This window comes from Penicillium alfredii (genome assembly GCF_028826965.1).
Source record: "Penicillium alfredii strain IBT 34128 chromosome Unknown utg000010l_segment0_segment0, whole genome shotgun sequence".
In the NCBI taxonomy this organism is placed as follows: domain Eukaryota; kingdom Fungi; phylum Ascomycota; class Eurotiomycetes; order Eurotiales; family Aspergillaceae; genus Penicillium; species Penicillium alfredii.
In genome coordinates, this window is record NW_026622707.1 from 1,740,964 (window position 1) to 1,765,122 (window position 24,159).

The 24,159-nt window shown below is 51.4% G+C and overlaps 10 protein-coding genes across 10 annotated transcripts; 3 read left to right on the forward strand and 7 right to left on the reverse strand.

Moving 5' to 3' along the window:
* Positions 1-1,226: 1,226 nt before the first annotated feature.
* NUU61_008218 (uncharacterized protein) lies at positions 1,227-3,242 on the forward strand (the record flags this gene model as incomplete). The annotated part of the gene is made up of 5 exons (XM_056658743.1): positions 1,227-1,321; positions 1,404-1,481; positions 1,534-2,244; positions 2,299-2,579; positions 2,659-3,242. The coding sequence occupies 5 exons, from the start codon at positions 1,227-1,229 to the stop codon at positions 3,240-3,242; spliced, it is 1,749 nt and encodes a 582-aa protein (XP_056509036.1).
* A 439-nt stretch (positions 3,243-3,681) lies between these two features.
* On the reverse strand, positions 3,682-4,272 carry NUU61_008219 (putative cell surface protein; the record flags this gene model as incomplete). Its single annotated transcript, XM_056658744.1, has 1 exon — positions 3,682-4,272. The coding sequence occupies one exon, from the start codon at positions 4,270-4,272 to the stop codon at positions 3,682-3,684; it is 591 nt and encodes a 196-aa protein (XP_056509037.1).
* A 748-nt stretch (positions 4,273-5,020) lies between these two features.
* On the reverse strand, positions 5,021-5,931 carry NUU61_008220 (class I SAM-dependent methyltransferase; the record flags this gene model as incomplete). Its single annotated transcript, XM_056658745.1, has 3 exons — positions 5,021-5,584; positions 5,659-5,830; positions 5,894-5,931. The coding sequence occupies 3 exons, from the start codon at positions 5,929-5,931 to the stop codon at positions 5,021-5,023; spliced, it is 774 nt and encodes a 257-aa protein (XP_056509038.1).
* A 681-nt stretch (positions 5,932-6,612) lies between these two features.
* Positions 6,613-7,903, forward strand: NUU61_008221 (proteasome regulatory particle lid subunit RPN9; the record flags this gene model as incomplete). Its single annotated transcript, XM_056658746.1, has 2 exons — positions 6,613-7,209; positions 7,262-7,903. 2 exons carry the CDS (start codon positions 6,613-6,615, stop codon positions 7,901-7,903), a joined length of 1,239 nt encoding a protein of 412 aa, XP_056509039.1.
* A 249-nt stretch (positions 7,904-8,152) lies between these two features.
* Positions 8,153-10,208, reverse strand: NUU61_008222 (GPI-anchored transamidase subunit GAA1; the record flags this gene model as incomplete). The annotated part of the gene is made up of 4 exons (XM_056658747.1): positions 8,153-8,641; positions 8,705-9,546; positions 9,608-9,846; positions 9,910-10,208. 4 exons carry the CDS (start codon positions 10,206-10,208, stop codon positions 8,153-8,155), a joined length of 1,869 nt encoding a protein of 622 aa, XP_056509040.1.
* A 426-nt stretch (positions 10,209-10,634) lies between these two features.
* rbd2 (rhomboid protease family protein RBD2) lies at positions 10,635-11,786 on the reverse strand (the record flags this gene model as incomplete). Its single annotated transcript, XM_056658748.1, has 6 exons — positions 10,635-10,852; positions 10,913-11,034; positions 11,085-11,150; positions 11,208-11,289; positions 11,374-11,511; positions 11,594-11,786. 6 exons carry the CDS (start codon positions 11,784-11,786, stop codon positions 10,635-10,637), a joined length of 819 nt encoding a protein of 272 aa, XP_056509041.1.
* Positions 11,787-12,431: 645 nt separating this feature from the next.
* NUU61_008224 (dienelactone hydrolase family protein) lies at positions 12,432-13,424 on the reverse strand (the record flags this gene model as incomplete). The annotated part of the gene is made up of 4 exons (XM_056658749.1): positions 12,432-12,634; positions 12,709-12,826; positions 12,891-13,219; positions 13,337-13,424. 4 exons carry the CDS (start codon positions 13,422-13,424, stop codon positions 12,432-12,434), a joined length of 738 nt encoding a protein of 245 aa, XP_056509042.1.
* An 890-nt stretch (positions 13,425-14,314) lies between these two features.
* NUU61_008225 (Ytp1 family protein) lies at positions 14,315-16,311 on the reverse strand (the record flags this gene model as incomplete). The annotated part of the gene is made up of 5 exons (XM_056658750.1): positions 14,315-14,485; positions 14,545-14,733; positions 14,802-14,915; positions 14,991-15,943; positions 16,032-16,311. The coding sequence occupies 5 exons, from the start codon at positions 16,309-16,311 to the stop codon at positions 14,315-14,317; spliced, it is 1,707 nt and encodes a 568-aa protein (XP_056509043.1).
* Positions 16,312-19,815: 3,504 nt separating this feature from the next.
* NUU61_008226 (40S ribosomal protein uS14) lies at positions 19,816-20,385 on the forward strand (the record flags this gene model as incomplete). Its single annotated transcript, XM_056658751.1, has 4 exons — positions 19,816-19,853; positions 19,921-19,944; positions 20,096-20,138; positions 20,221-20,385. 4 exons carry the CDS (start codon positions 19,816-19,818, stop codon positions 20,383-20,385), a joined length of 270 nt encoding a protein of 89 aa, XP_056509044.1.
* An 871-nt stretch (positions 20,386-21,256) lies between these two features.
* NUU61_008227 (uncharacterized protein) lies at positions 21,257-23,215 on the reverse strand (the record flags this gene model as incomplete). Its single annotated transcript, XM_056658752.1, has 7 exons — positions 21,257-21,373; positions 21,488-21,697; positions 21,801-22,235; positions 22,290-22,615; positions 22,688-22,795; positions 22,859-23,113; positions 23,164-23,215. The coding sequence occupies 7 exons, from the start codon at positions 23,213-23,215 to the stop codon at positions 21,257-21,259; spliced, it is 1,503 nt and encodes a 500-aa protein (XP_056509045.1).
* Between the last annotated feature and the right edge of the window lie 944 nt (positions 23,216-24,159).

A 24,159-nucleotide genomic window follows, 5' to 3' on the forward strand; every position in this document is an offset into this window, starting at 1 on the left:
GTCCAAGTGATAAGAGAGCGGGGGCGGCCGAAAGTCCGCTGTGATAACGTCTCCAACCGTTGGAGAAGGGAAGTGGGAATTCAAATGCAGCAAAATAAGATGAAAAAAAGATGAAATAGACAGCTGCAGGAATCGAACCCATGGCATCAATTGAGCAATTTTGGACTGGTGAAGCATCGCGAAGTACCTTGGATGCTCCTTGGATCACATCTAATGGGTTGAGGAGACACCTCGAACAACAATTACTTACCTTCATTCTTATAACACATACTTATATAACAACAAAAAATAATAATCATAAAAATAAAACACTATTATGAAATACATTAAAAAAAAGCAAGGTTCCAAAGATTGTATCCCCAGCGCCACGCTGTGCAATGTGACCTCCAGTGCCTATACGGAGCCAGCGCAGGCCCAAGCCAGAAAGAAGCAGTCAGAGGAGGGCTAAGCCCGGACTGTCACCTCCCTCCCGCTCAACCACCAGAATTGGGGATGTTGAAAGGGCTGCTTTTGGGGGGGGGGGGGGGGCAAGTAGGAACATTGCTCACCTAGCTCTTACTTCTGATATTGCTGTCTTTGGGTCATTCCAGCATTATTATTATTATTAGGTTCAATACTGAGAGCCATGGATTATTGATTTTATAATATATTAATCTACTCATTAATCAATCCGAGTGTTGTTGGTCTCGTGTGCTTCACTGTCGGTTTCCTCAGGCGTGTTTCCTTGATAATGATTCTTTCTTCCCTGAAACAACTACCATGATCTTGAAGATATCCTCTTGAACACACTCAGTTCTCTTCATGCAATATTTTCTTCGATTATTCCCATCCCCAAAGTCACTTATCCAGGCATCGCCATTCGCATCAACGGGATGTTTACAGCTTTGGCGTTGCCCCAAAGAACTCCAGCCCGGAAGGGCGAAGACAACAGTGGAATTAATTAAAACAAATGGACAAGTTCTTTTCTTCGCGATTTCAATTTCTCGTTTCCACTGTGGAGATGCTGAAACTTCATCCCCGTGTCCAATATATATACTTGCCCGGGCCCTGTAAGGCAGGGATGACGAAGCAATCGGGGCCAAATCTGAAACGGAGCGGGACTGCCGCCGACTCCTTCTTGTCAATCTGCGAGTTGGCCCAATCAGTAATCTGGACCACACGTCTGATTCAGGGCTCTGCCGATCCTACCGTCAACAGGTGGGACGGACCATCTCGCTCCGTTCGTCATGGACAACCGTGGGGTTCGCGGGCCCACGGCCTGCAGGACTTGCGCCAAGGCAAAAGTAAAATGTGATCCCGAAGCCGACGGCCCCTGCAAACGGTGAGTAGTGCCAAAGCTTGTTTCCTTAACGCCGATCTCATGGCAAGAAGCAGGTCCATGCTGACTCTGGTCGCCGTGTCAGATGCCGCCGCCTGAATAAGGATTGTACAGGTCAAGAACCAGGGTCCAATCGACGTCAACGAACCACTAATGGCAATTCGTGAGTATAACATATTCCCGGTATGCTGGAACCTGTCTAACTGTCTGCCTAGACAAGTTGCTGCCCTGGAGCAGAAATTGGACCGCATGGTTGCTTTGCTGGCCGCCTCGGAACGTTCCAGCAGAGAACGGCCTGAGCAGGAACCTTCGACCGCGCAATCCTCGTCGGCTTTGCTAGACGAAGAACCTGCTACGCCCAACGATCTGGAGGGCCAGATCCTGATGGAGTGGTTCGCGACTCGCATGGTGCATCTCTTTCCCTTTGTGGTGATCCCATCGCATGTCACGTCCGACGAGCTCAGCCGGGAAAAGTCATTCCTGTTCTTGAATATTGCCATGGTCGCCTGCCAGAACGCGGCCCGGCAACGAGAACTAGTCAATGCCGTCCATCGATATGTCGCAGAACATGTCGTGATACGCGGAGAACACAGTTTGGATATCCTGCAGGGTCTCCTCGTTCATATGGCTTGGTTCATTGCTGTGTCCCGTCAGCCTCGATCTAATGCTCCGAGAGAGCCACCGGGTTCGTCTGCCTTTGAGCAGAACTATTACAAGAACAAAAGCACAGCACAGATGGACTCTTTCATCCACTTGGCCATTGCCCAGTCAATCAGCCTGGGATTGAATAAGGAGTTGGCGGCTCAAAAATACTCGAACCAGCCCTTGGATTATGTGAAGGAGGCTGGTATGGACGATGAAAAAAGCCCCATTCGCACACTCGAGGAGCGGCGGGCTTACCTGGGGTGTTACTATGTGACGGTGATGTATGAGCTGTGGCTATTCCCTTTCGTGGATAGGAAATACTGACGATGAGCAAGATTTTCGGCCTGCGTCAAGGACCAGGAGCCGGTTCGGTTCACGAAGTACATTGATGATTGTTGTCAGATCTTACAGCACGCCTCTGAATATGCCACCGATGCTTATCTGGTCCATTTGATTCGCGTGGTGCACCTGGCCGACAGAGTCTACCATATGACATCCTACCAGGGATCTGGGTCTTCCGTGGCTTTGACACCTCCACTTGGGCTCAGCATGCACTGGTTCCAGGCAGAGCTTCAGCGTTTGAAAGGCTCTTTTTCGTGTGATATGCCACATTCAGGTGAGGTTTTACCTTGAAGTTCGTTGATTACCACAGCGTACATATGGAATTCAAGGCTGATCAAGTGATTACGACACAGCAATCCTCCTCTTTCATTACAACCTCCTAGAAATCCTCCTCTACCGCATCTCCTTCAACGACGAAGTATCCGACACCCAATATGGCGACCACCCCCTAACAAGACTGGACCTCCTCTTCCGCTGCCTGGAATCCACCAGATCCTTCTTCCACAACTTCTACTCCCTCCCCTCCGTCTACCTCCCCTTCTTCCCCTTCACCTACTGGTGCCAGCTCGGCCAAGCCGCCATCACGCTCTCCCGACTCACGTTGTACGACAGCCCGGGAGGCGAATGGGACCGAACGTACGTGCAGAGCACCATCGACTTCGACGCGACGATCGACAGGCTCGCACAGAAGCTCGAAGAAGCCCGCCCCTTTGCAGAACAGAAGAGTCCGGGTTCTGATGAACTGCCGGAGATCTTTGGCCGCATGACGGCGCGGATGCAGGTGGTCAAGGAGGCTCATCGGAGACGAAAAGTCGCTCTGGAACAGTCTCCGCCGGACCCGCTTCTGGCGCCGCTGGATTACGATGCTATCTTTAGTATGCCTGTTGATGCTTTTCTTCCTTTTGGGGAAATCATGGATGTTTGGGGGGCGATGTAAAGACATGAGTACTGGCTGATGTTTATACATGATTGCATTTGGACTGCGTATGATATTTTGGGTCTAACATCTGTGCTGCGTTCGGGCTGACTTGCTCTACCAGAGAAAATAGTGTTATGATAATAGCATCCTTGCCCTAGCTTCCAAGAAGCTTATCGGTTTATATGGAAAGGTACATGGAAAGGCACGAGGTCTAGGCAAATTCTCTAACAATATTCGTATCTCACTTTACTCGGAGCATGAAGAAAGTCCACCGAATAAGAATAGAATTGAAGGAGCTACCTTGATATACGAGTAGACGGTGTACATTTCCCATAAGTGAACATAACACATCTCTCAACAACAACAACAACAACAACAACAACGACAACAACACACTGACAGACGTAAGCCCATCCATCGGTCCAATTAAAGATTAGCCCATCACCTGCAGATATATCTACAGAGCCATGGCACCGATCACAGCAGCGACAACGGCAACAACACCAGCCACATTGGAAGCAGGCATAGCAGCCGCGTTGTAGTCCGGGTTGCTACCCGAGACAGGCGGCGAGTCCGTCGAGCCCGACGAGGTAGTCTTGGTCATAGTGACCAACGGGGTAGAAACGGGGGCCGGGGTGATGTGGCCGGCAGCAGGCTTGGAGCGAGGCGGCGACAACACCGGAGGAGCAGCAGCAGCAGAAGAAGATGAAGAGTCAGTCGGCTGGGCCGCCTCAGTAGACGACGTCTCCGCCACCGCAGTGGTCGACGGCACCGCCTTGCCGTTGGGACCCCAGCCCGGCAGGTAGCTGGGCGTCAGGGTCTCGGTGCCCGTGTACAGCGGGCAGCCGGGCTGGTTGGTCTTCGGGGGTGCGCGGCCGCCGCCGCAGTCGGGGATGTCGCAGATCTCGCCCGAGTTGGGCACGTACCAGATCATGCTGGCTTCGTGCCACTGGTTGGTGGTCTGCGACGAGACGCAGCCGCCTAGGTCGGTGCGGGCGACAGAGAGGCCGGCCAGGCTAAGGAGGAGGGGCAGAGTAACGGCCTTCATGGTGATGATGGTTTAGAATAGTAGTCGAACGAATGACTGGTGGCGAAAGTAAATATATAAAGAAGTGAATGAATGACGCCGGGTCACGAAGTATATAGAAAGAATGGATAAACCAAGAAAGAAAAAAGGAACAAAACATGGGAAATCACCATGATTTTATATCTGACTTATCATCCGAGCCTTCGACCCTGTTGGCCTTAGTTCTTACATCTGCATCTCTCCAAGCGAGAAGGCGTCCCTGCCAAGACGCCGGTGGCACTCGAAGGTATCGCACGATTGGATCGCAAGGGAAAGTGAGCCTCATTCTGGCCTGTTCATTTGCTGAGTTGGGGGCTCGGAGAGTCCCGGATTTGCTTAGTTACTTTCTTAGTTCTGCTTAGTGCTGCTTAGCGTTTGGAGCCGTTGATTTGCCCCCTTTTATTGTTGCGCCGAACCTCCGATGTTAGGGCTAACCGGTGCAATTTGGTTATTTTTAGCGGAGAGCCGCAAATCCCTGGAGAATTCTTCCAGTGAGACAGAGCCATAATTGCTTGGCAAATTTACTTTCTCTCGCACTAACTGAGACAACAATTCACTAGTTCCGCCCGGTCTAGCTAGACCAGCACCCATGGATCCTTGGGTCCGACCCACGCGCTTAGCTATATTATGTCTAGCAGGACAGAAAAATTGCCGATTGAATGCGCTATCTACTATACTGACATACTGACAGGATTCGCCGACCTGACCCCGACTTGTCTCCCACTGTATTTTAGACCCGCTGGGCCCGAGCAATAAACACCGTCTTGGTGATGGCCTTTCCATCTTTGGTGAGCTCAAGCGGCTCCGAGAGCACCTTGTGCTCGAACCCGACAGTCAATCCGGCGTCTTCAAACAGATTCAGCATATCTGCGCGCGAGAACCCGTGCGTCTTGATAGTTGCCGCTGCGTCGTCCAGATCAAGACTCTGGCGGCGATGCGTGTGCCCGTGAGAATGGCCGTGATCGTGGCCATGGTCATCACCATGACCATGTGAGGCTTGTGCCACGAGATCGATAATGTAACACACGCCGCCCTGCTTTAACCGTGCTGCTAGCCGCTTCAGGGCTTGGTCCGGGTGCTCGAAGTGGTGCAGCGCCATGCTGACCGTCACGACGTCGAAGTCGTTGAACTCCGGGCCCGAGAATTCGGCGGGAACAGACTCGGCGAGCAAGTCAGCCACATGGCCGGTTACTTTCTCGCCGAGCCCGGCAGCCTGTGCATTCCGGTTGTACTCATCTACCATGTTGCTGGCGACGTCGATGCCCACCACATTTGTGAGGAACGGGGCGAGGGCCTGTGGCACTTAGCACTGCTATGCTTGAACAAGATCTCATGAAAACTGCGGCAGGTCTGACGACATTTACCTACCATTGATACTGTACCTGGCCCACAGGCATACTCCAGCATTTTGACCTCCTGGCCCTGACCCGCTGCCGTGTCGGTCCATCGATCACTAAGCCATAGACGATGTTGCTGGGTCTGCTCGGTGATTGTCTTGACGGCTCTGGCGAATCGATCCTGGTATGTGGTGGCCAGTTGGCTGTGGGGGTTCTTTATTAGTCTGCTGTGGCTGTTTCACTGGTGAGAGTTTCTTGTGTCTTACTCGAAGTATTTCCGGTTGACTTCGGTGAAGTCAATCATGGTGTCGATGGTTTATCTATCTTCAGACACGCGAGAAGAAACAAAGGTTTGAGTCAAGGAAAATACAAATTCAAAGAAGAAGAATGAATTTCAAACGTGGTTGAGAGAATGGAAACGAAGAGCAAAGTGGTATTTATGTCTGGCTCGGAGACATTTCGGATACTTCTCATCCACCAGTTGGTGTCGGCTCTGCCACGTCAGAACCGGGGATCACCGTAGATATTTTGTTTCTTTCACTTCTTCTGTTTCTGATTGTTTGCCAGCAATGGTTTGCTTTCTTTTGGGTTGACTTGACTGTCCCAGATCATGCCTGATCGAGATGACCAAGGGTCACATTGTAGCAAAACAGCATAGAACTAAACCGGTATCTGCCAATAGCCCACATTAATAAGTCTCTGGGTCTCAATAGAAGATGGTCAAATAAATAGCAATAACCAGGGCAAAGTAGCAAGAAATGGGAGAAGAGTGAAGTGGACCGAGTATATTCCCAAATAGCTTACTCACCGCCCGCCAGCTCCCAAAAAGACATCATCGGCCCCGACACCAACCCGCATCGCATCCATTCGATTCTCTGCTTCTCCATTCCCCATTCCACCTCCCATTTCCTCCCTTCTTCTTCTTCTCCTTCCGTACCTCTGAACTTCCACCCCGACCTCTTCTTAACTCACCCCGCTCTCCGCCATGGAGTCCTCCAAGATCCCCGATTTCCTGGCCGAGCAGCAAGCACAAGGCTCCCCCGAGACGCAAACCTACTTCCTCACGTTCGAAGACTTCTGGGAGCGCAAGCTATGGCACCAGCTGACCGATGCACTGGTCGAGTTCTTCCGCCGGCCAGAGAGTGCCCCGCAGCGGCTAGCCATTTTCAAGACGTTCGTGCTCAGCTTCGCTGACCGCATCAATCAGCTGAAGTTCGTGGCGCTGGGGTTGATGGCATCGACGGAATGTGCAGGTGGGTTGGAATTTACTCCTTTTGAGGGAAAATATTTGCGTTTTGAGTTTCTGTTCGAATCGATTACTGATTTGTTTTCGTGGATGGCCGCAGATGACCAAGAACGACTGGCGTTCCTCACATCCCTCGCGGACAAGGTCGATAAGCCCGATACTCAGGATGCACATGTCTACGCGCTCGCCGATGTTGCCAACGTCAAGCTGCGACTACAGGATCTGGACGGAGCACAGAAGGATCTAGCGTCCTGCCAGCAGGTGTTGGACTCGTTCGACGCCGTCGAGACGGTTGTGCATGCATCTTTCTACAAAGTGAACGCAGACTACTACCACGTACGTAGAAAGACAAGCATTGCCCAAAACGAAATAAGCTAACTCGAACCAGGCCAAGGAAGAATTCGCCTCGTTCTACAAAAATGCCCTGCTGTACCTAGCCTGCATCGACCTGAAGGACCTGCCGGAATCCGAGCGCGCCTCCCGCGCCTACAACCTCAGCGTGGCCGCACTAGTCTCCGACTCGATCTACAACTTCGGCGAGCTCCTCCTGCACCCAATTCTCGACACGCTGACGAACTCCCCACACAACTGGCTGCGCGAGCTCCTCTTCACCTTCAATCGCGGCGACCTAGCCGCATATGACGTGCTGGCCGGCAACATCAGCAAGAACAAGCTGCTCGAGGCCCACCGCGTGTTCCTGTACCAGAAGATTTCGCTGGCCGCTCTGACCGAGATGGTATTCCGCCGACCGCCGCACGACCGCTCGCTCGCGTTCCAGGCTATCGCGACCGAGACCAAGGTGCTGCCTGATGAGATCGAGCATCTAGTTATGAAAGCGCTGTCACTGGGTCTGCTGCGCGGCTCGATCGATCAGGTTGCACAGGTTGCGCAAATCCATTGGGTTCAGCCCAAGGTGCTGGATTTGAAGCAGATCGATGGCATGCGCAACCGGCTTAAGGATTGGGATGCGGGTGTTAATCAGCTGGGGCACTGGATTGAGGGCGTGGGCAAGGATGTCTGGGCTGCATAGATGCGATCATTGTTTTGTTCTCCCTTTTCTTATTGCCTTGGCCAGTTTGTCTTTATAATGAAAATGAACGAGGTGGTCTTACCTGATGCCAATATGTCATGTGTGCTATACCTCGTAGAGAGCAGGATAGAATATATGGATGGATGTGTTGGGGCAAAATATTAATCTCTCTGTATCACTATGTCCGAATAGCTGTGACCAGCTACCCTAGAATTTATACTCGTCTGCTAGGTATCTGCATACAAGCTCTCAAAACATCGACGAGCCCAACAACACACACCCAATCAACCAAGCCGGCCACCACACACACCAAACAACAACCTGCGTCCACATGCCCCAGACATCCCACCCGAACGCAGCCTGCGTCAGCACCGTCTCCACCGACACGCCGGTATACCAACAAACTCCCAACAGAACCGTCGGCGGCGACAACAAATTCAGCAACACCAGCCCGAGGCCCGAGACACTACACCGCAGGGGCGCGGAAGAGGTGCGGAGACGGGTGATGAAGCAGAGCGGCGCACACAGAAGGCCGATCATGAAGGAGAGGGAGAAGTTGAGCGTAGCGAGCGTGGAGAGGGAGAGGCCCAATAGTAACAGGGAAAAGGATTTGATCAGGAGGTATTGCTGGGGAATGATGGGTGCGAAGGGGCCGAGGCCGTTGGAGAGGAGGGCGGCGAGGAGGAGGGGGAGGACAATGTCGACGACGACGAAGATGTAGGTGGCCATTGTGAAGTACTAGAAATACATACGTTAGCAATGCATTCCGAGTCGCCTGTTCTGAAGACATCCGAAGCTCACCTGGTGAAACAGCGTGTTGAACATCCAGAGCGGGACCAGGCCGAGCAAGTGTAGCCCGACAACCAGCGTAAGTGGCAGGGCCAAGTGTCGCTCCTCGACGCCATTTCCTTTAGCTTGCGCTGTAGGCTCGACGGACTTCTTCTTGTCCTTGGGTTGAGCCGCAGCCTTTGGCTTATTTTCCAAATAGTAACCAGTGCGCAACCACAATGCAATGGCCATGATAGTGAAATTCCCAGCAATCAGCATGGCACTCGGCAGATAGGTCCCAATGCTAACGAAGCGGTTGGACTGCATGAGCAAGTAAAAGAAAAAGCTCTGGTGCAGGTGCTCCAGCAAGTTATTCAAACTGCGGCAAATACTCTCGATAGTACGGCCCAGCGCCATTTCATCCTCCCACCCATGGCCCTTGGGCTGCAGGGTGATGGCGTCAATGTGGTACGGCATGAAGCTACTGTGAGCGCCAGTGGCGTAGCCGAGGCCTTGCTTGGTCATGCCACGGAAAATAGTCTGCAGGCGGTGCTCGTAGCTGTCCTTGTGCTCCCACATCTCCTGCAAATTGGAGCCAATGCCCATCTGGCCGCCGGCAATAGACACCGCCGTGTTGAAGAGATCCAAATTAGGCAGCTGGCCGTTCACACCATCATATACTATGTGGAGCGTGTTGAAGTGGTGGTCGAATGGGTACTCGATCACCAGGGCACCTTGCAATGCACCACTTTTCAAGGGAAGCGGTTGAACGGACTCGGGGTGCATGTCATGGTAAGCGTCAATCCATGCCTGCGTGCCAGATTTGCTGTCGGGCGTAATCAAGAAAATGATATCCTTGGACCACAATGACCAGCCTGCCACCTCCAGTGTTAGCAATCTAGCTGTACTAAAATGAAAGGACCAGTCAAGACTCACGCTTGAAGTACCGAGCCAGAGTCAGAGCAAGGGTCACGCCGTTCAGGTTCAATTCGTCGTCGGCGGTCTTCCATGGAGCAACCAGCACAATTGCCTCAGTGGCATCTCCGCGCGGCGCATGAATGATAGCATAGACATTCTCCCCTTGGTGCGTGATACCCGCCGAGGTATATTCGTATTTCTGCGTGGCAATCTTCAGTCCCACAGCCAGGAAGATCGACTGTACTTTGCCCGAAACCCTGATCGTCTATCAGCAAATGTTCTATTGCCACAACCACTCTCACTTATTCGCGGACACATACGTCGAGGTCACTTCCGCATCGTCCTTCTGCCCACCCCTCTCGCGCCCCTCATTCAACAACCCGTCGAGTTCTTGCTTATAGCCACGGAAGACATTCTGCTCGCTGCCCGAGAAATACGCATGGACCTGTCCCGGGAGGAGCGCGTTCTCGGAGATGTAGGTTTTCCGCGAGTAGTCGTTCAGCGGCAGGAGAAGCAGCCAGACGACGCCGACAACGATGCAGAGGAAGGAGAGGAAGTTCGGAAGGCGGACGAAGAGGAGTTTCGGATTATTCCGCAGGTTGCGGATCGCGGCTGACATTTCCCTTGCGGTTAGTTCTTGATGTAGTCTCTCCAGGTTGTTGGTCCGGGGAGAATGCGAAATAGTGCCCTAGTTGGCCGATCCGGGGGTCATGATAACTCACATTTCAACGCCATGGCTTGATAACCATCTGGGAATGTGTTCCCCCCACTCCAGCGACCCCGTCAATTGAATTGGGTGATTGGGCTGTCTGCAGCTCTCTTCTATGGAGGTTCGAGAAAGCTCGGGGTTGTTGATGCGTTGGAGATGGGGAATATTTACGCTGGACGACAGAGACCAACCACGCAGAATTGGATGTACTCTCGCTATGCTAATGCTCCCCCGACCCTGCAACCCGAAGATTATGATCAAACAAAGACAGAAAGAAAAAGAAAAATATACACAGGAAACGTAGAAAAGAAAGAATGTCAGTGGGCGCTGGATTTTTCAGGAGCCCAGGCGTTGGCTGGATCCCAGGTAACTCATGGGCGTTTGGCTACCGCTAACGCCGGCCGGGTTAGAGGTGGGAAGAACGCCATATCGACCGTAGGTCTTTTGGTCGACAGAGACGTAGTGTGGCAGTCGTCCGAGGAGGTTCAGTTTGCCCTCGATCCAGCGCAGGATTTTTTCAGGGGGCATGAACACCTTCATCCACCCGAGTCCGACTAGTCACGGAAGTCAGCAACAATTCTCAAATAACCACACTCCATTGATGGGAAACTCACAGAAGTAGCCGATGGTGATCGCGCAGAGGTGACCGAGGAAGCTCACGTTCGACACGAGGAGAGAAACAAAGACACAGGCGAACAAAGGCGAGGTCCACGTGGGAATCTTGTACGGGCCGAGACTAAAAGATCGTTAGAGAAAGCTCAAAAGCATTCATACCAGCAGTTTTACCTGAAAGAGGGGTTGGACTTGTACGTCTTGATGGCCTCGGACCCCAGCAGCAAAAACACCCAGACGCTTCAACCATCGTTAGAACCATTGGCACCGGTAACACATAAATAACGGCAAGCTCACCTCGACCCGACCACGGGAGTGTTTCTGTGCAGAAGAACCTTCTCAACCAGGATGTAGAGTCCAGCGGGGAAAGTCGAAAGGGCTACCCCAGACACGTTAGCAAGACCACACCACACTTGCGCCGCTCGACAATATCGGTGCCGAGAAGATCCAGAGAAGTACTCACGACCGATGAACAGAGCCACGGCAGTCAAAGTCCCATGCTCCGCCTCGAAGCGCTCAATCAAGGGTGTCAGTGCCAGGGCGTTCAACAGGGCGTGAAAGAAACCGGAGTGGATGAACGGGTAAGTGTTGAGTCGGTACACTAATTTTCATCGGATCTGTTAGCATTCCGTGTCTGATTCTAGTCTTCGATTCTGTCGGATGAATCCGAGGATCAGACATACTGGTCCCGATGCCAATCTCATTTGGAATCAACGCCCCCCACTGCACCACGCTCCACAGCGTCTGCAACTCGAGCAGCCAGAACGCCAGAATCACTACAAGCACCAGCCGGGTAAACAGCGGCAGTCGGACAAGGTAGGTTCGCACCCGACCCGGGTTGAAGGGGAGTGGGGGCAGCGCGGCCGGAGTTGCCATGGTGTTTTGCGCAGTCTGGGGTCAGAGTGTTTTTGTGGACAACTAGAGGATGCGATTGGAAACAGGGTTTGTTGGAAAGGATCTTGCTGGCTCAGGTCTTCCGCGATGGACGAGAGTCGAGGAAAGGAGGTGGAGATGCAAGACAGTCGGGGGACAAGGCGCCGAGCAAAATGCAATAGAAGGGGGCGTGTCAAGGCACAACAGAATAATCCACAGGGCCAATGGCTGTAATGATGAGTCGTCAGTCTACCAGCGTTGCGGTTGCGCGAACCGGGCCCTGAAGACCGCTGGCCCCGTTAGGCCCAGGGATAACTCACGCGATCTAGGTGGCTAGTCCAAACCAGATGAAGAGTATATAATACAATACACAGAGTGTATATAAAGTCAACAAAAGAAAAAAAAAATGCTGACCCAAGCCAGCCGTAGAGGCCACTGAATATAAGAAGAAAAAGCAAAGATGGAGAGAGAGAGAGAGACAGCGAGGAGTTCGTAGATCCCGGGGCTCCGCTCCGCTCTCCAGGCACAGTGTCACGTGGCCATCTACAAAATGTGGAATATTTTCCCAAGATGAATTTCAGTTGATCATCCATTGCTATGAATTGCTGAACATGTCCTCAATTCTCATTACCAACACAGAGAGATAATCTACAGGAACTGGTTGAACCACAGAACAGCCTGATAGAACGCCTGCTCCTTGGCAAACTTCTGTTTGTTGTCGTTCAGGTCGCCGCGCACAGCGAACCCATGCTTGACTCCGCCGAAGAGGTTGATCTGCCAGGGCTGGCCAGTTTTGATCAGAGTATCCTCGGACTCATGGCGGAGCTGGGTGGTGAAGATTTGGTCGATTTCTATCGAGGGAAAAAAAAAAGGAAGAATATCAGTTTCGGATTCTTCTTTCTTTCTACAGGAAACTTCAACTCACCAGCAGCAGCAATGGAAAACGGGCCTTGGATAGCACCAAGCAGCTCATGAGTGACGAACGAGGGATGCGCCGAGTAGCCAACGTCAATCTGGCCGGGTTGCAGGTACCGGCAGACATACTACCAGGGAGTCAGTCAGTCCAATTGTGGACAACAACAAGGCCGAAAAAGAAGATAACCATACCTTGGCTCCGAAGCAATACCCAACAGCACCAATCTTCTTCACACCCAGGGTCTCACGAAGATACTTGATACTCGATTCCACGACGGGCTCCACGACCGCAGGCTGGTGGTTGGAGATCCACGAGGGGAGGTTCACCTTGCCGCTGTCCATGTCGGCAACCTTGATCTGGTCGCCCCGGAACAGATCCGGGATGATGGTCAGGTAGCCATTGCTGGCGAACTCGTCGGCGAGCAGCTGGGCGTTGGGGAAGATGCCGAAGACGTCGGTTAGGAAGAGGACAGCCTTGTCGGGGGTTTTGTTGTCTTTGGGGTAGACGACGTAGGTGTTGACTATTTTCCAGTTGTATACTTAGCCGAACACTATTCGGAACATCCATAGTCTTTAATAATATCGATGATATTCCCTTCATATTGCCTTGTCAATTGATCCGCAGGACTCGCACTCACCTCCGTCAATGTTCTTCACCTCGCCGACAGGAGTACCCTCATGCTTGAAGCCAGAGGCACAGCAGGCACCAGGGGGGTTGGAAGCCATGTCGATATGAAAGTTGTGGTAAGGTAAATCCTTGGAAAATGTAGCAGAGAAGGAAAAGTGTAAGTAGGTCAATTATCACATAAGAGTTACCGAGGACACAACGACCCTATAAAAGAGCTCGCCGCGAGTAATGGGCATACCGTCCCAATTATTCTGTACGGTTTTGCAGCCTTGCCGGGCCCAATCACGTCGGCTAATTGTATTAACAATTCTCAAAAAATCCTGCCCCTCCATCCTATGCGACCCACTTGGTGGATATCCGCTCGGCCGCGTGGACGGCTGGGTGAAGAAGTACAGAATGTGTGACAGTTTTATTCCTTGACGCCAATGCAGTTGATAGTAGCCGTTGTGTGCCATTCATGTTACCATTCCGCCCTCGTGAAAACAGCGCATAGTGTTGTATACCGGGCTTTTCTGGGCTGGGGATGTATACCCTGGACGCGGCAGACGCTCGATACTCGGCACTTAGACATCGGGATTAGGGTCTTATTTCCGAGCAGACGGGACTGCGGGATACAACTCAAGTCGGTGCTATAGAAGAGACTATTAGTATAGTGGAAATTTAGCTAGCTGAACATTATATTCGTTTCTCAGAGCCACCCCTCACATCTGTACTGCATATGCATAGGATTTTCAATCCCAGCCAGTAATTACCACCAAATTAATCCACAGCAAAACATTTGAACATCTTCAACATTCCAATGAAACCAATCCCATGGATCAACACCAGAGCTATCGGGAGATTCTCTCGCGATGGCTCAACCCCCCCAGAAACAACAAAAATCAACAAAAATCAAACATGACTCCATATGTTCAAATATCGGAATCAAATCACACCAAGAGCAGAGAGTGGGTATCAATAGGGGGGAAATATCAAGAGAGCTGGCTGTTCAAAGGAAGCGGAAGTTGAGCGGGCGGTGCTCGCGCTTGACAGTCCACGCTTTTAGGGCAATCATCAGGATTTCATAGGCCATGACGAAGGCTGTCAAGCCCATGCCCACGGTGAAGGTGAACATAGCGTCCACCTTGTAGTACTCCATAGCCTGGATGACATTGCGAGTCTATGAAAGATGTTAGTATTTACCATCAAGTACACAGTACCAAGGCAGATTCCACTTACACTCAGCATGAAAACCAGACCTCCCGCGATCAGACAGAAGGCGGACACGATCTCGGTCGGGGGACGAGCCGGTAGGTAGGAGGTCGGTGGCTTGAGGAACAGCAGCACGTAGGTCATGCCGCGCGCCAGGGCAAATCCAACCAACATGTTGCCCCACTGCTTGTGTACCATGGTCGAGACCATGCTGTCCTGGTGGTGCGAGCCCATCATCATGCCCAGGAGCAAGATAATAAGGGCTGGCATCGGGTTGAGGGCACGCGCTGCGACTGGGGCGGTTGCCATGAATCATCCGAGGTGCGGTGAGTCGGCGTCTGCAGGACGGTGCTGTTCAGCCAGTCGCGGATGCGGGTGGATTCGAAGAGCATGCCGGCCTATATTTGAACAACCAATTGTTAGCAACCAGCATCCTCAACGAACTCTCCAATAACACAAAACCAGTCACTTACCAGTCCACCGCCAAAGAACATGACGGAGATCGAGGCATGCTCGAGATCAGTGGTCGACCACGCACCACCCGCGTTCGACAAGTGCTCCAGGAAAACATTGGTCACACCATACAGCCAGATGACGAAGGACTCGACGAACTCGCCCGACGGCACTTTGGCCTTCCACTTGCCCACAATCGACGCGGACGGCTTGCGGTTCCAAGCCCAACCGAGATCGGCCCAGCACCCAATAAAGCGGCCGAGCGTCAAAATACCATACCAGAAGAAAATGCCGCCTTTGATGAAATGCGCAAGACCATTGAAGATCTCCTTGCCCCTCATAATGCCGCCGTAGGTCACGCCACCGGTTGCAATAGCGATAAACCCGAACGGCAAGATGATGCGGTCAATGGCATTATACACTCCATTGAAGATCCTCAGCACCCGGCTCGACACTATCCCCGGCACGCGCTTGGACAGGAACTGGTCGACAAACGTGCTCTGGAACCAGCCGCGCGAGCCGGTGGGCTTGGTGGACAGGTCCTCCTCGGGCTTTCCAAATCCATCGTATTCGGCGGGCGACTCGCAGGACGGGGATCCAGGGCTGTGGATCGAAGACGGGTTGCTCTCCGTCCCCTGCCCGCTGTCTCTAGACCAACGGTAGTCGTGCAGCGAACCCGCCGAGTACTGGTTATCATGCTCGACCGTCGACACGGGCAGGAATGCAGCTCGTTCATACGAAGTCGTATCCGACTCGCCGCGCCCTGCGTAGGCAAAGATCAAGGCCAGGATTACTTGCGCGCTGACCACCCACGTCGCAATCCAGCCAATCTTGTGGTGGGCATTGTTTGGGTAGAGGTCTGGCGTCTGACTATTATAGATAATTCCCAGAAGCAATCCAAGGGCATTGGACACCAGGAACAAAAACTGGGCCGGAAGCGCGAATCGCGAGCGCCCAATGCTAAGCATGACGGCTGTCGCCAGACAAAAAAAAGATAATCAGCCTTGTCTGGTCCAATTTCTCTGCGCTGCGATTCTTGCGCCAGCTTCAGCTTCACTCACCAGCAGGAAGGACAAAGCACCAGCCCACGACCATCAAGGCAATATGCGCCATGATCGTCCCCGAGTGCTTCTCATAAACGAAATAGCTCATGGGCGAGCTGGTAGCCGCAGGTGCAGAGGCAGTCGGCTGGGGTGTTGTCGACGATGTCTCGGCCCCATGGTTCATATGCATGTCCATGTCCATATCCATATGCTCATCGTCGCCATGAGGAAGTGCGGTCGCAAGCGACGCGACCAAGAAAACGGCTGCAAGAGCAGCGCGAGTCACTATCGGCCGCATCGGGCAGTGAAAAAAAAAAGGGAATGTCACAAAGCTCGTTCTTTTCAACTACTCCGAGATGTGTCTAGGTGTAGTTACGAGAGAGTTGAAAGAGCCCAGAGCCTCCTGCAAGTGTGTCACGGTCGAGAGCTCTCGCGAATCGTGACGTAACGATGCTCAAACCCGGGATGCGACCCGCCTGTTCCTCTTTCTTTTTTAAGAAAAGAAAAGTTTTTTTTTTCCTGAAATCAGGTTTCAAGCTGTATTTCAGTGTAAACGACCCGTGGACGACTTAGGCGTTTGCTGGGTGGGTTGTGGTGAGGAGGAAAGCTGTAGGGCTGAGGGAAGTATACCGACAGTTGGGGAGGGGAGCGCGGTCTATAAGAAGGGCAGAGCTCTGGGGCAGCTGAAAGGGAATTAATAAGAGAATAAGGAACGAAGCAACGGCGCAGATAACCTGGTAAAATAAAAAAAAGATTTTCTGTAGAATTAAAAATAAAAAATAAAAAATAAAAACGCTCGCCGGCGGTGATTTCCAATGCTTCGGACAGGGCGGGAATAAGAACGCCGAGAGTGCGTGGAAACATCCGTTCCTGTCACTGCCATTGTATTTGCATTTATTATATTATTATATTATTAGTATTATTAGTATTATATTATATTTCAATATTCAATATTCATATTTAGTATTTTATGTTTTATTATCTTTCTATTTCCAAGTGGCTGGTCTGACATGTTATCCTGTATAGGCAGTCCTTTTGCGAGCGTCGCGAGCCTCGATCTGGCACTATGCATTGCATTACGGACTACAAAATGGATCCCAGGCTTGGCGATATTTCCCCTTTCTTAATTTCCGAGAAAGAAATAAGTTGTTCATTTCGGGAGTCTCGGGACCCGATCAAACTTGGCAGGATCCAGTATAAAATGGAGGGTATAAAAAAAAAGCACCCTGATTTTCGCCTACTCCCACACCTAGTCGGATCGAGTGAGCCGTGCCAAGCACCTAACAAGCTGGGATTTCATGACGTAGTCGATCGCTGCCCGGTTTGGTTGTTGGTCTCACCGCAACGCTGCCTGAAATAATAATTATCTTTTTCTTTCTTTTTTTTTTATAAACCTTTTTTTTTAAAAAAAAAAGAAAAGAAAAAGAGATATTCTTGTTCTTATTGGATATGCTAGTTATCCCATGGATTTAGTTAGCATCTCACATGGGTTTATCGGACAAATTACAGGCCCAAAATTCAAGGCCTCCCAGACTGATATCGACTGGTTCTTACACCTTTCCCGGTTCTCAGCCTTGCCGTTAATAATTCTCTGGGATCGGGCTCCCGCCATCAGCGACCAGAGAAGTACTGGATATCACACACCGATTTACTGCACAGCAAATATACTCCCTTGTAATGGCGATGTTGGCCCCTCGTGTCAGCTGCCAGCAATCTCGGGCCCCGGAATCGCCCCAACTGCCAATCCCTGTCTTCTCGGCCTCGCTTGATCTGTCCTCCGACCCGTGTTGAGTTTTTTAGAGTTATATTCTACTGTACTGTATGTGCTGGGTGTGGGTTCATAGTCCTTGACAAACCCGATCCTCCCGTCTCCGTAAGAAAATATGACAGCCAAATTAGGGAATTTGCGACGAACCCAAAAATTCGGTCGTGGGTGCATGGCAAAACGGCCAACTGAACTCTCGTGTCTAGGCACAACTGGTTTGGTTTATACCCTGTGAAGTAATCCGAAATGCAAGATGATGTTATCCCCGAGAGTAAAGCCGTGGGGATTTCCGACCCTGCCAGGTTAACCCTAAAATATCGACCCCTCACGAGAAATCCTATAGTTCGGGATCGATTGTCCAGTCTATAGACTCATAGATATACGCGCGTATTCCCTGTCGTATTAGACCACAGCCTCAAGCTGTGCAAATTGCGCCATGGCCAAGGCACCCACGGGCTGTCCTACTATGCTCTCCATACTCCAGATTCTTGTCCCACGTACGAGATGCTGCAAGGAGTCCTAAGATCAGCAGTGACACACCATAAGGCAGCATTAGCGAATGATCTGCGAGAATAGCTGCAACAATTGGCCAGTGCATCGGCATCCGCGGTGTTCCGGGAGCTCTGGACCACGGAGGCTGGGATGCCGATTCAGCCCACGCACTTGGGCCCACGCACTTTTTTTTTATGCGGAATATACAACCCGGTCTTTTGATCTCTTTCTAGGCAACTTTGGAAGCTGTCACTATGACTCATTCCTTCATGTGTGTATTATGGTTCAGGATCTATATTGTATCCCGAGCCAAGAATAACAGTCAGATTCGAAGACCTCAAAAAGCCTGGATCCGTAGTATCAGCCTCACCATCACAATAATCCCTACCGGTATTATTCAAACTCGAGTGATATTGCCAACTCGAGGAATCCAGCCTTGCAAGTCGGGAGTCCGGCACCGCGCCATCCGCAACTCGACGTGGACCTGGTGTCCCGCATCCAATAGCCCTCGTTAGAGCGTTGGTTCTTCCCGCGCGATCAGCATGAGCCCAGGACTTTTGGCACGCCGTGCATGAATTAATGCATCCCCGCATAACTACGGCGGTCAGTCAATCCATACGCGAAGCAAATCATGGCTGACCCGATGATTGGATTTAAGTAGGACGATAGTCGGCATGCTTAATCCTGTCACTCCTTTCGAGGCAATCTCAACGAGTATCCTGAGATCGGACACAGTAGTCGAGATAGGGAGAGTTGGTTTCTCTGTAGACGGCACAGCCCTTGCCTAGACATCGTCCTTTTGGTTTGTCGCAAAGGACTTCCAAGATTGGCTTTGGTGATCTCCGCATGGTGTCGATGCCTGTTGATGTCACATCCACCGGGTTCGCTCTGGACCCTATCTAGGCTGTAGGAGATCATATGAGAGCATCTGTGGCAGTAACGAGAGCCTGGTCAATGCAGTCCGGCGATCGCCGAGGTCATCACCGTCCATGTGCCGTGATCCTGACTGCGGGGATGACCCTCTCGTCTGTCTATCGAGAGAGATGTGATCGGCCCTGCGATCAACGGCGCCGAGGGATTCGGTAGGCATCGCAAAGAGTTCCCATCGAGTGAAGGGATCTGCGCCGGTCGCAATCGAGGGACCCGAATAGGGTTGGGCTCACTCCGCACACTAAAATCCAACCTGCATGCAAGAGTATCACGGGCCATGTCCATCCAGCACGAAGCGGAGAAAAAGAGAAAAAGACAGGAAGGAATGCCGAAGCACTGCCCATGGGGATCAAGGTGTCACGGCATACAGGCGATAAGGCGACAATATAGTGCTAAGGCAGCAAGGCATTGATCTGTCAAGATATATCACATGACCCCCCCAAAAGCAGCTTAGCCCGCACCAAGCGAGTTGGCCCGAGCGCCTCCCCAATTGGGGGGACACACACACGGAATTTCAACCCTAACCTTCGCCTTTCGTTCTTCAACGCCCAGCGCCAGCGACCTCCGTCCAACAACCACCCGTCAACTCCCAGGTTTATCCTCCAACCTCTCAAGATGACTCACGAGTCCGTTTGGTACAGCCGGCCCCGCAAGTAAGTCGTTCCGGAAACCACTGTGAGATACAAAAAGATCGCGAACTGACTGGTGTGCTTTGCATAGGTTCGGCAAGGGCTCCCGTGGCTGGTGTGTTGACCCCTGATGAAACCCCTCTCCTTTCAAAATTTCTCCGAGAAGATATCGAATTCGCAGTTTGGCGAGGGACAATTGGATGTTGGAATTGGGATACACACAATTGCACCGAATGGCTTGCGCTAATACATTCGCTCGATTTCAGCCGTGTCTGCTCGCACCGCGCCGGTCTGATCCGCAAGTACGGGGTATGGAAACTCTCTTCTTTCCTTGGAGTGCTGTCATAATTGGCGAAATTGAATATGGTGGCTAACATGGGTTGTGTCACAGATGAACATCTGCCGTCAGTGCTTCCGTGAGAAGTCCCAGGACATCGGTTTCAACAAGGTTAGTCCATTCGATGACTCGCTTTCGCCCTCCGCCATATCGAAGAATCTACACCGGGATATTCGACGCTGGAACGAACTATCACATCGATCACAAGAAATATACTAACCATTCAACTTTTCCCAATAGTACCGCTAAAGAAACCAAAAATCAAAAAAAAACCATGTCCACCTTCCTCCCTCCTCGATCCGTTCGCGTCCACGATCCATTTACGAGCCACCGACGCTCTCGACAATGCGTTAGCGTCCAGGGTGGATGAATGTTTCAAAAACGTCGGGAAATGAATTGCGCCATTTCTTTTATATGTGCTTTACGTTTTTCTCTTTTCCCTCGTGGCGGCTCAAAAATTTTTTCTTTTTGTTGGAGGAGACATGGTTGCTCGCTCAAATGGACGAGAGGGGGAGGACTTGGGGTTGTTGTGTGTGAAGAATCTCGAAAAACGAGGATGATACTCATCCTTTGTTTCTTACCCAATTTCAATGACGGAATCTGTTCTCTGGGATTTGTGTTCTTTCTTGACATGCGCCTAGATTGGCATGGCATGACACTTGAGCAATGGGTGTGGGCTATCGGGCATGCTTTGTCTTTGCTCGATGCTTTCTCGCTCATCGGGATATAAACATGTAGACGTGGCACTCGACAGGTTGCCAGCGTACATGTCTTGATCGTAGATATGCCCCGAGGCATCGGACTACATAGTAGCACGCGAACTGTCCACGAGGATCTTTCTACAAGACCACTACTACTCCGCCGACGCAGAACAAGACCCCGAATGCTACTACCGGTTCCATACCAGACCTAACAATGTTTATGTACACCCTGCAACCTAAAAGAGAGCCAAAAGAAAAGAGAAGCAAGTGAAATGAAATGAATGAAAAAAAAAACAAACACCCGCCGAGTTAAAACGAGTATCTACGATAAGCTCTAGCCGCAGATATGCACATGATCATTCGCATTCACCCCCATCACACCGGTCTTTTCAAAGACCACCCCGCGAGTCGACCGACCGGATGCTGTAGAACAGCAAGTACGCGTCCTGGCGCAGGACGTCGGCGACGCTGGCGACGGTGACTTTATTGTCATCCATCAAAACCCACTATAAGAGAAGAACAAGAATACGAATTAGCACATTGTCGTCTTCGTTTAGAGAGCAAATGCCAAGCAAAGTCAAATGAAGGTGAGAAAAGAATAACAAAATCGTTGCACGTACCTTGTCTCCCCCCAAGCGCGTGTAGGCATAGTAATGCCCCGTGTCCATGGTGCCCTGGTGCACCACGACCGTGGACAAGTCGTACATGTATTTGGACATGTCGATGCGCTCCCTGTCCTTCTTCACGGTGTAGGGTAGCATGTTCAGGGTCAAGGGGAAGTCAATGTGGCACTCCAACTTCTCGGAGGCCGCGGAGTTGTGCTCGTAGCGCTATCAAGCCAAAGAAAAAGAAAAAGGGTTAGAAGAACATTCCAAAAAAAAAAAAAAAAAAAAAAACAGCTGCAAACAAAAGACAGGGTCTAATGCAACGAACCTTCAGCTGCATGCACAAGACAACGGGCAACTTGCGGATCTGCAGCCGCTTCGATGCCCGCTGGGGGGTGTTGCCGCACTTCTCGCAGTGGTAGGCGGCGTCGGCGTGAAGGTCCTCGACAGCAGTGAAGCTGTCGAGGCAGCCAGTGAGGGTCGGGGTCGAGGAGAGGGTCGAGGTGGAGCGGCCGAGCTTGCGCTTCTTGTTCTGCAGCTGGACGTCAAGGCTCAGGTCGGCCATCGGGTCGTAGGTGTTGGTGGTCTTGCCGCACTTGTGGCACATCACGCTGCTGCGGAGCTCGCCGTAGAAGGTCTGGTGGAAGAAGCAGTTGCACTTGGTGTCGTAGGTCTCGGCATGACCAGGGGTGCAAGCGTGCAGTCCATTGACCAAAAACTGGAAGTATTCATGGGCATCTTGCTGGCGGTAGCCGGCCATTTCCTGGTTTGGATTAGCGAATTTCCCTGAGGTGGCCTAAATCAGACGAAAACATACCTTGGACGCATCCCATCCGTAGTAGAGAAGAGTCGCAGCAGAGACGGCTTCGGTCTTTTCACCGCTGTTGAAATCCGTGAACACATCGGCAGCTGCGCAGGCAATGCAGAAACTGTTCTGGCAGGTGTGAACGTCGTGACCCCCAGCCAGGAAATACGCGTTGAGAGTCGGCTCGTGAAGCAGCGCTTGCATGATCACGGACTGGTAGCAGGTCTGTCCCATGTTCCACACACCCCGAGCACCTCGTCGGCAGCAGGGGTTTCTGTACGCGTTGTTCTTGACATAGACCTCGGAGGCCGAGTCCTCAACCAACTTCCCATTGCCGTCTAAAGGAAGTCAGTGGAATTGCATTTCCAACGGGGGATATGTCCAGGAAAATCATGTATTAGATGACTGACCATTGCTCTCAAGCTTACCAGATGGGCCACGCAGTCTCTCCAGACCATGGTCGTAGACAAAATCCACACAAGCCTCACAAAAAACAAATCGGCTGCGGGATTCCATGTCTGTATCAGTGGAGTGTTAGCGATATAGATCGTCATGTCCTCAAAAGACAAGAGGCCACTTACAAAACCGATGTCTAGTCGTCTTGGTGTGAGCCTTTCGCTCGGTGTTCAAGCAGACTTCGGAGCAAGTCAAGCAGTGGTACTTGGGTTTCAAAGATTCCACAGTTCGGAGTCCACTGGTCTGAACGGCAACCGTCTCGGTCTTGGAGTACGGAGCCAGCAAGTCATCAAGCTTGCGGAATTGGTCCTTGAACTGGCCAGCAGTTTGACCATCCTTGAGGATTGCGGCAAGATGTTCTATGAGCGGGGCAGTCAGCACTATAGAGAACCAGCGGCCACGCAACTATACAAGAAAACCAAGTACTTACCACAGCCAAATGCGGCCTCGGAAAGAAGATGAGCGGAATCAAGATTCGCCATTGTGGGAGAGGGTCAACGACGAGAAGAAAAGAGATAAGAGACAAAGACAGGGGCAGGATCAGGATCAGGACTTGAGAAGACACAATGCTATGGAAAGATGCAGTCACGAGACGCCAATAGAAGTTCCCGACTTCTAATGCAGAGAAGAAGAAGAAAAAGAAGAAGAAAAATGGTAGATGGGAAAAGCCACAAGTCCAAGGAGGGAGTGACGATACTTATGGCCGTAGAATATGAGGCCGTCAATAGCCTCAAGGACTCCCCCTGAATAGGGCCAGCATTGCACTGTGGGGTTGACTGTCAGTATTGTTCCAACACAATAGCTCAATAAACGCGAGAGGTTGGGGGAAACCCACAATGGTTATTCAAGTCAATACACAAGGGCCGTGGGGGGTGGCAGCTATAGACCTCACTCAAGGGTTGGCAGTCGAATGCACTCAGGCCAACAATAGCCCCACCGTCAATCACGAGAATCCCAATGACGCAAAGCAAAACAATAAAGATGCTTATCTATGAGATGGCGCTGGATCCAAGTGCCTGGCAGTCGGATTTCGTGGCGGAGAGGTGGTTTGCCATCGGGCGGTCCTTTTTTTCGCCTGAAACCGAGTGACCGCCGGATAAGAGAAATCGGAGATGCTCCTTCCCCGATGCCATCACCACGCATCAACCTCAGGAGTTTGGTCGGAAACGAGGATTCTTTTTTTTGTTTTTTTATATACGCAAAATAGAGAATGCCTCTATGGGCTTGGGATGTTGCACGAACTCGGTGATTGGAAAGGGACTACGGTGGCAGTATTACTCGGGCCATTCTAAACAGTGTTATTTCTATTCATGATCATTCCAAAGGCATATTTCGTGGTATAGGCATAAACAATCAAACAGCCGACCGACTAGGGCTACTCAAATCGTCCGATAGAAGAATCCAGTTCGCCAAATGGCGCCACCAT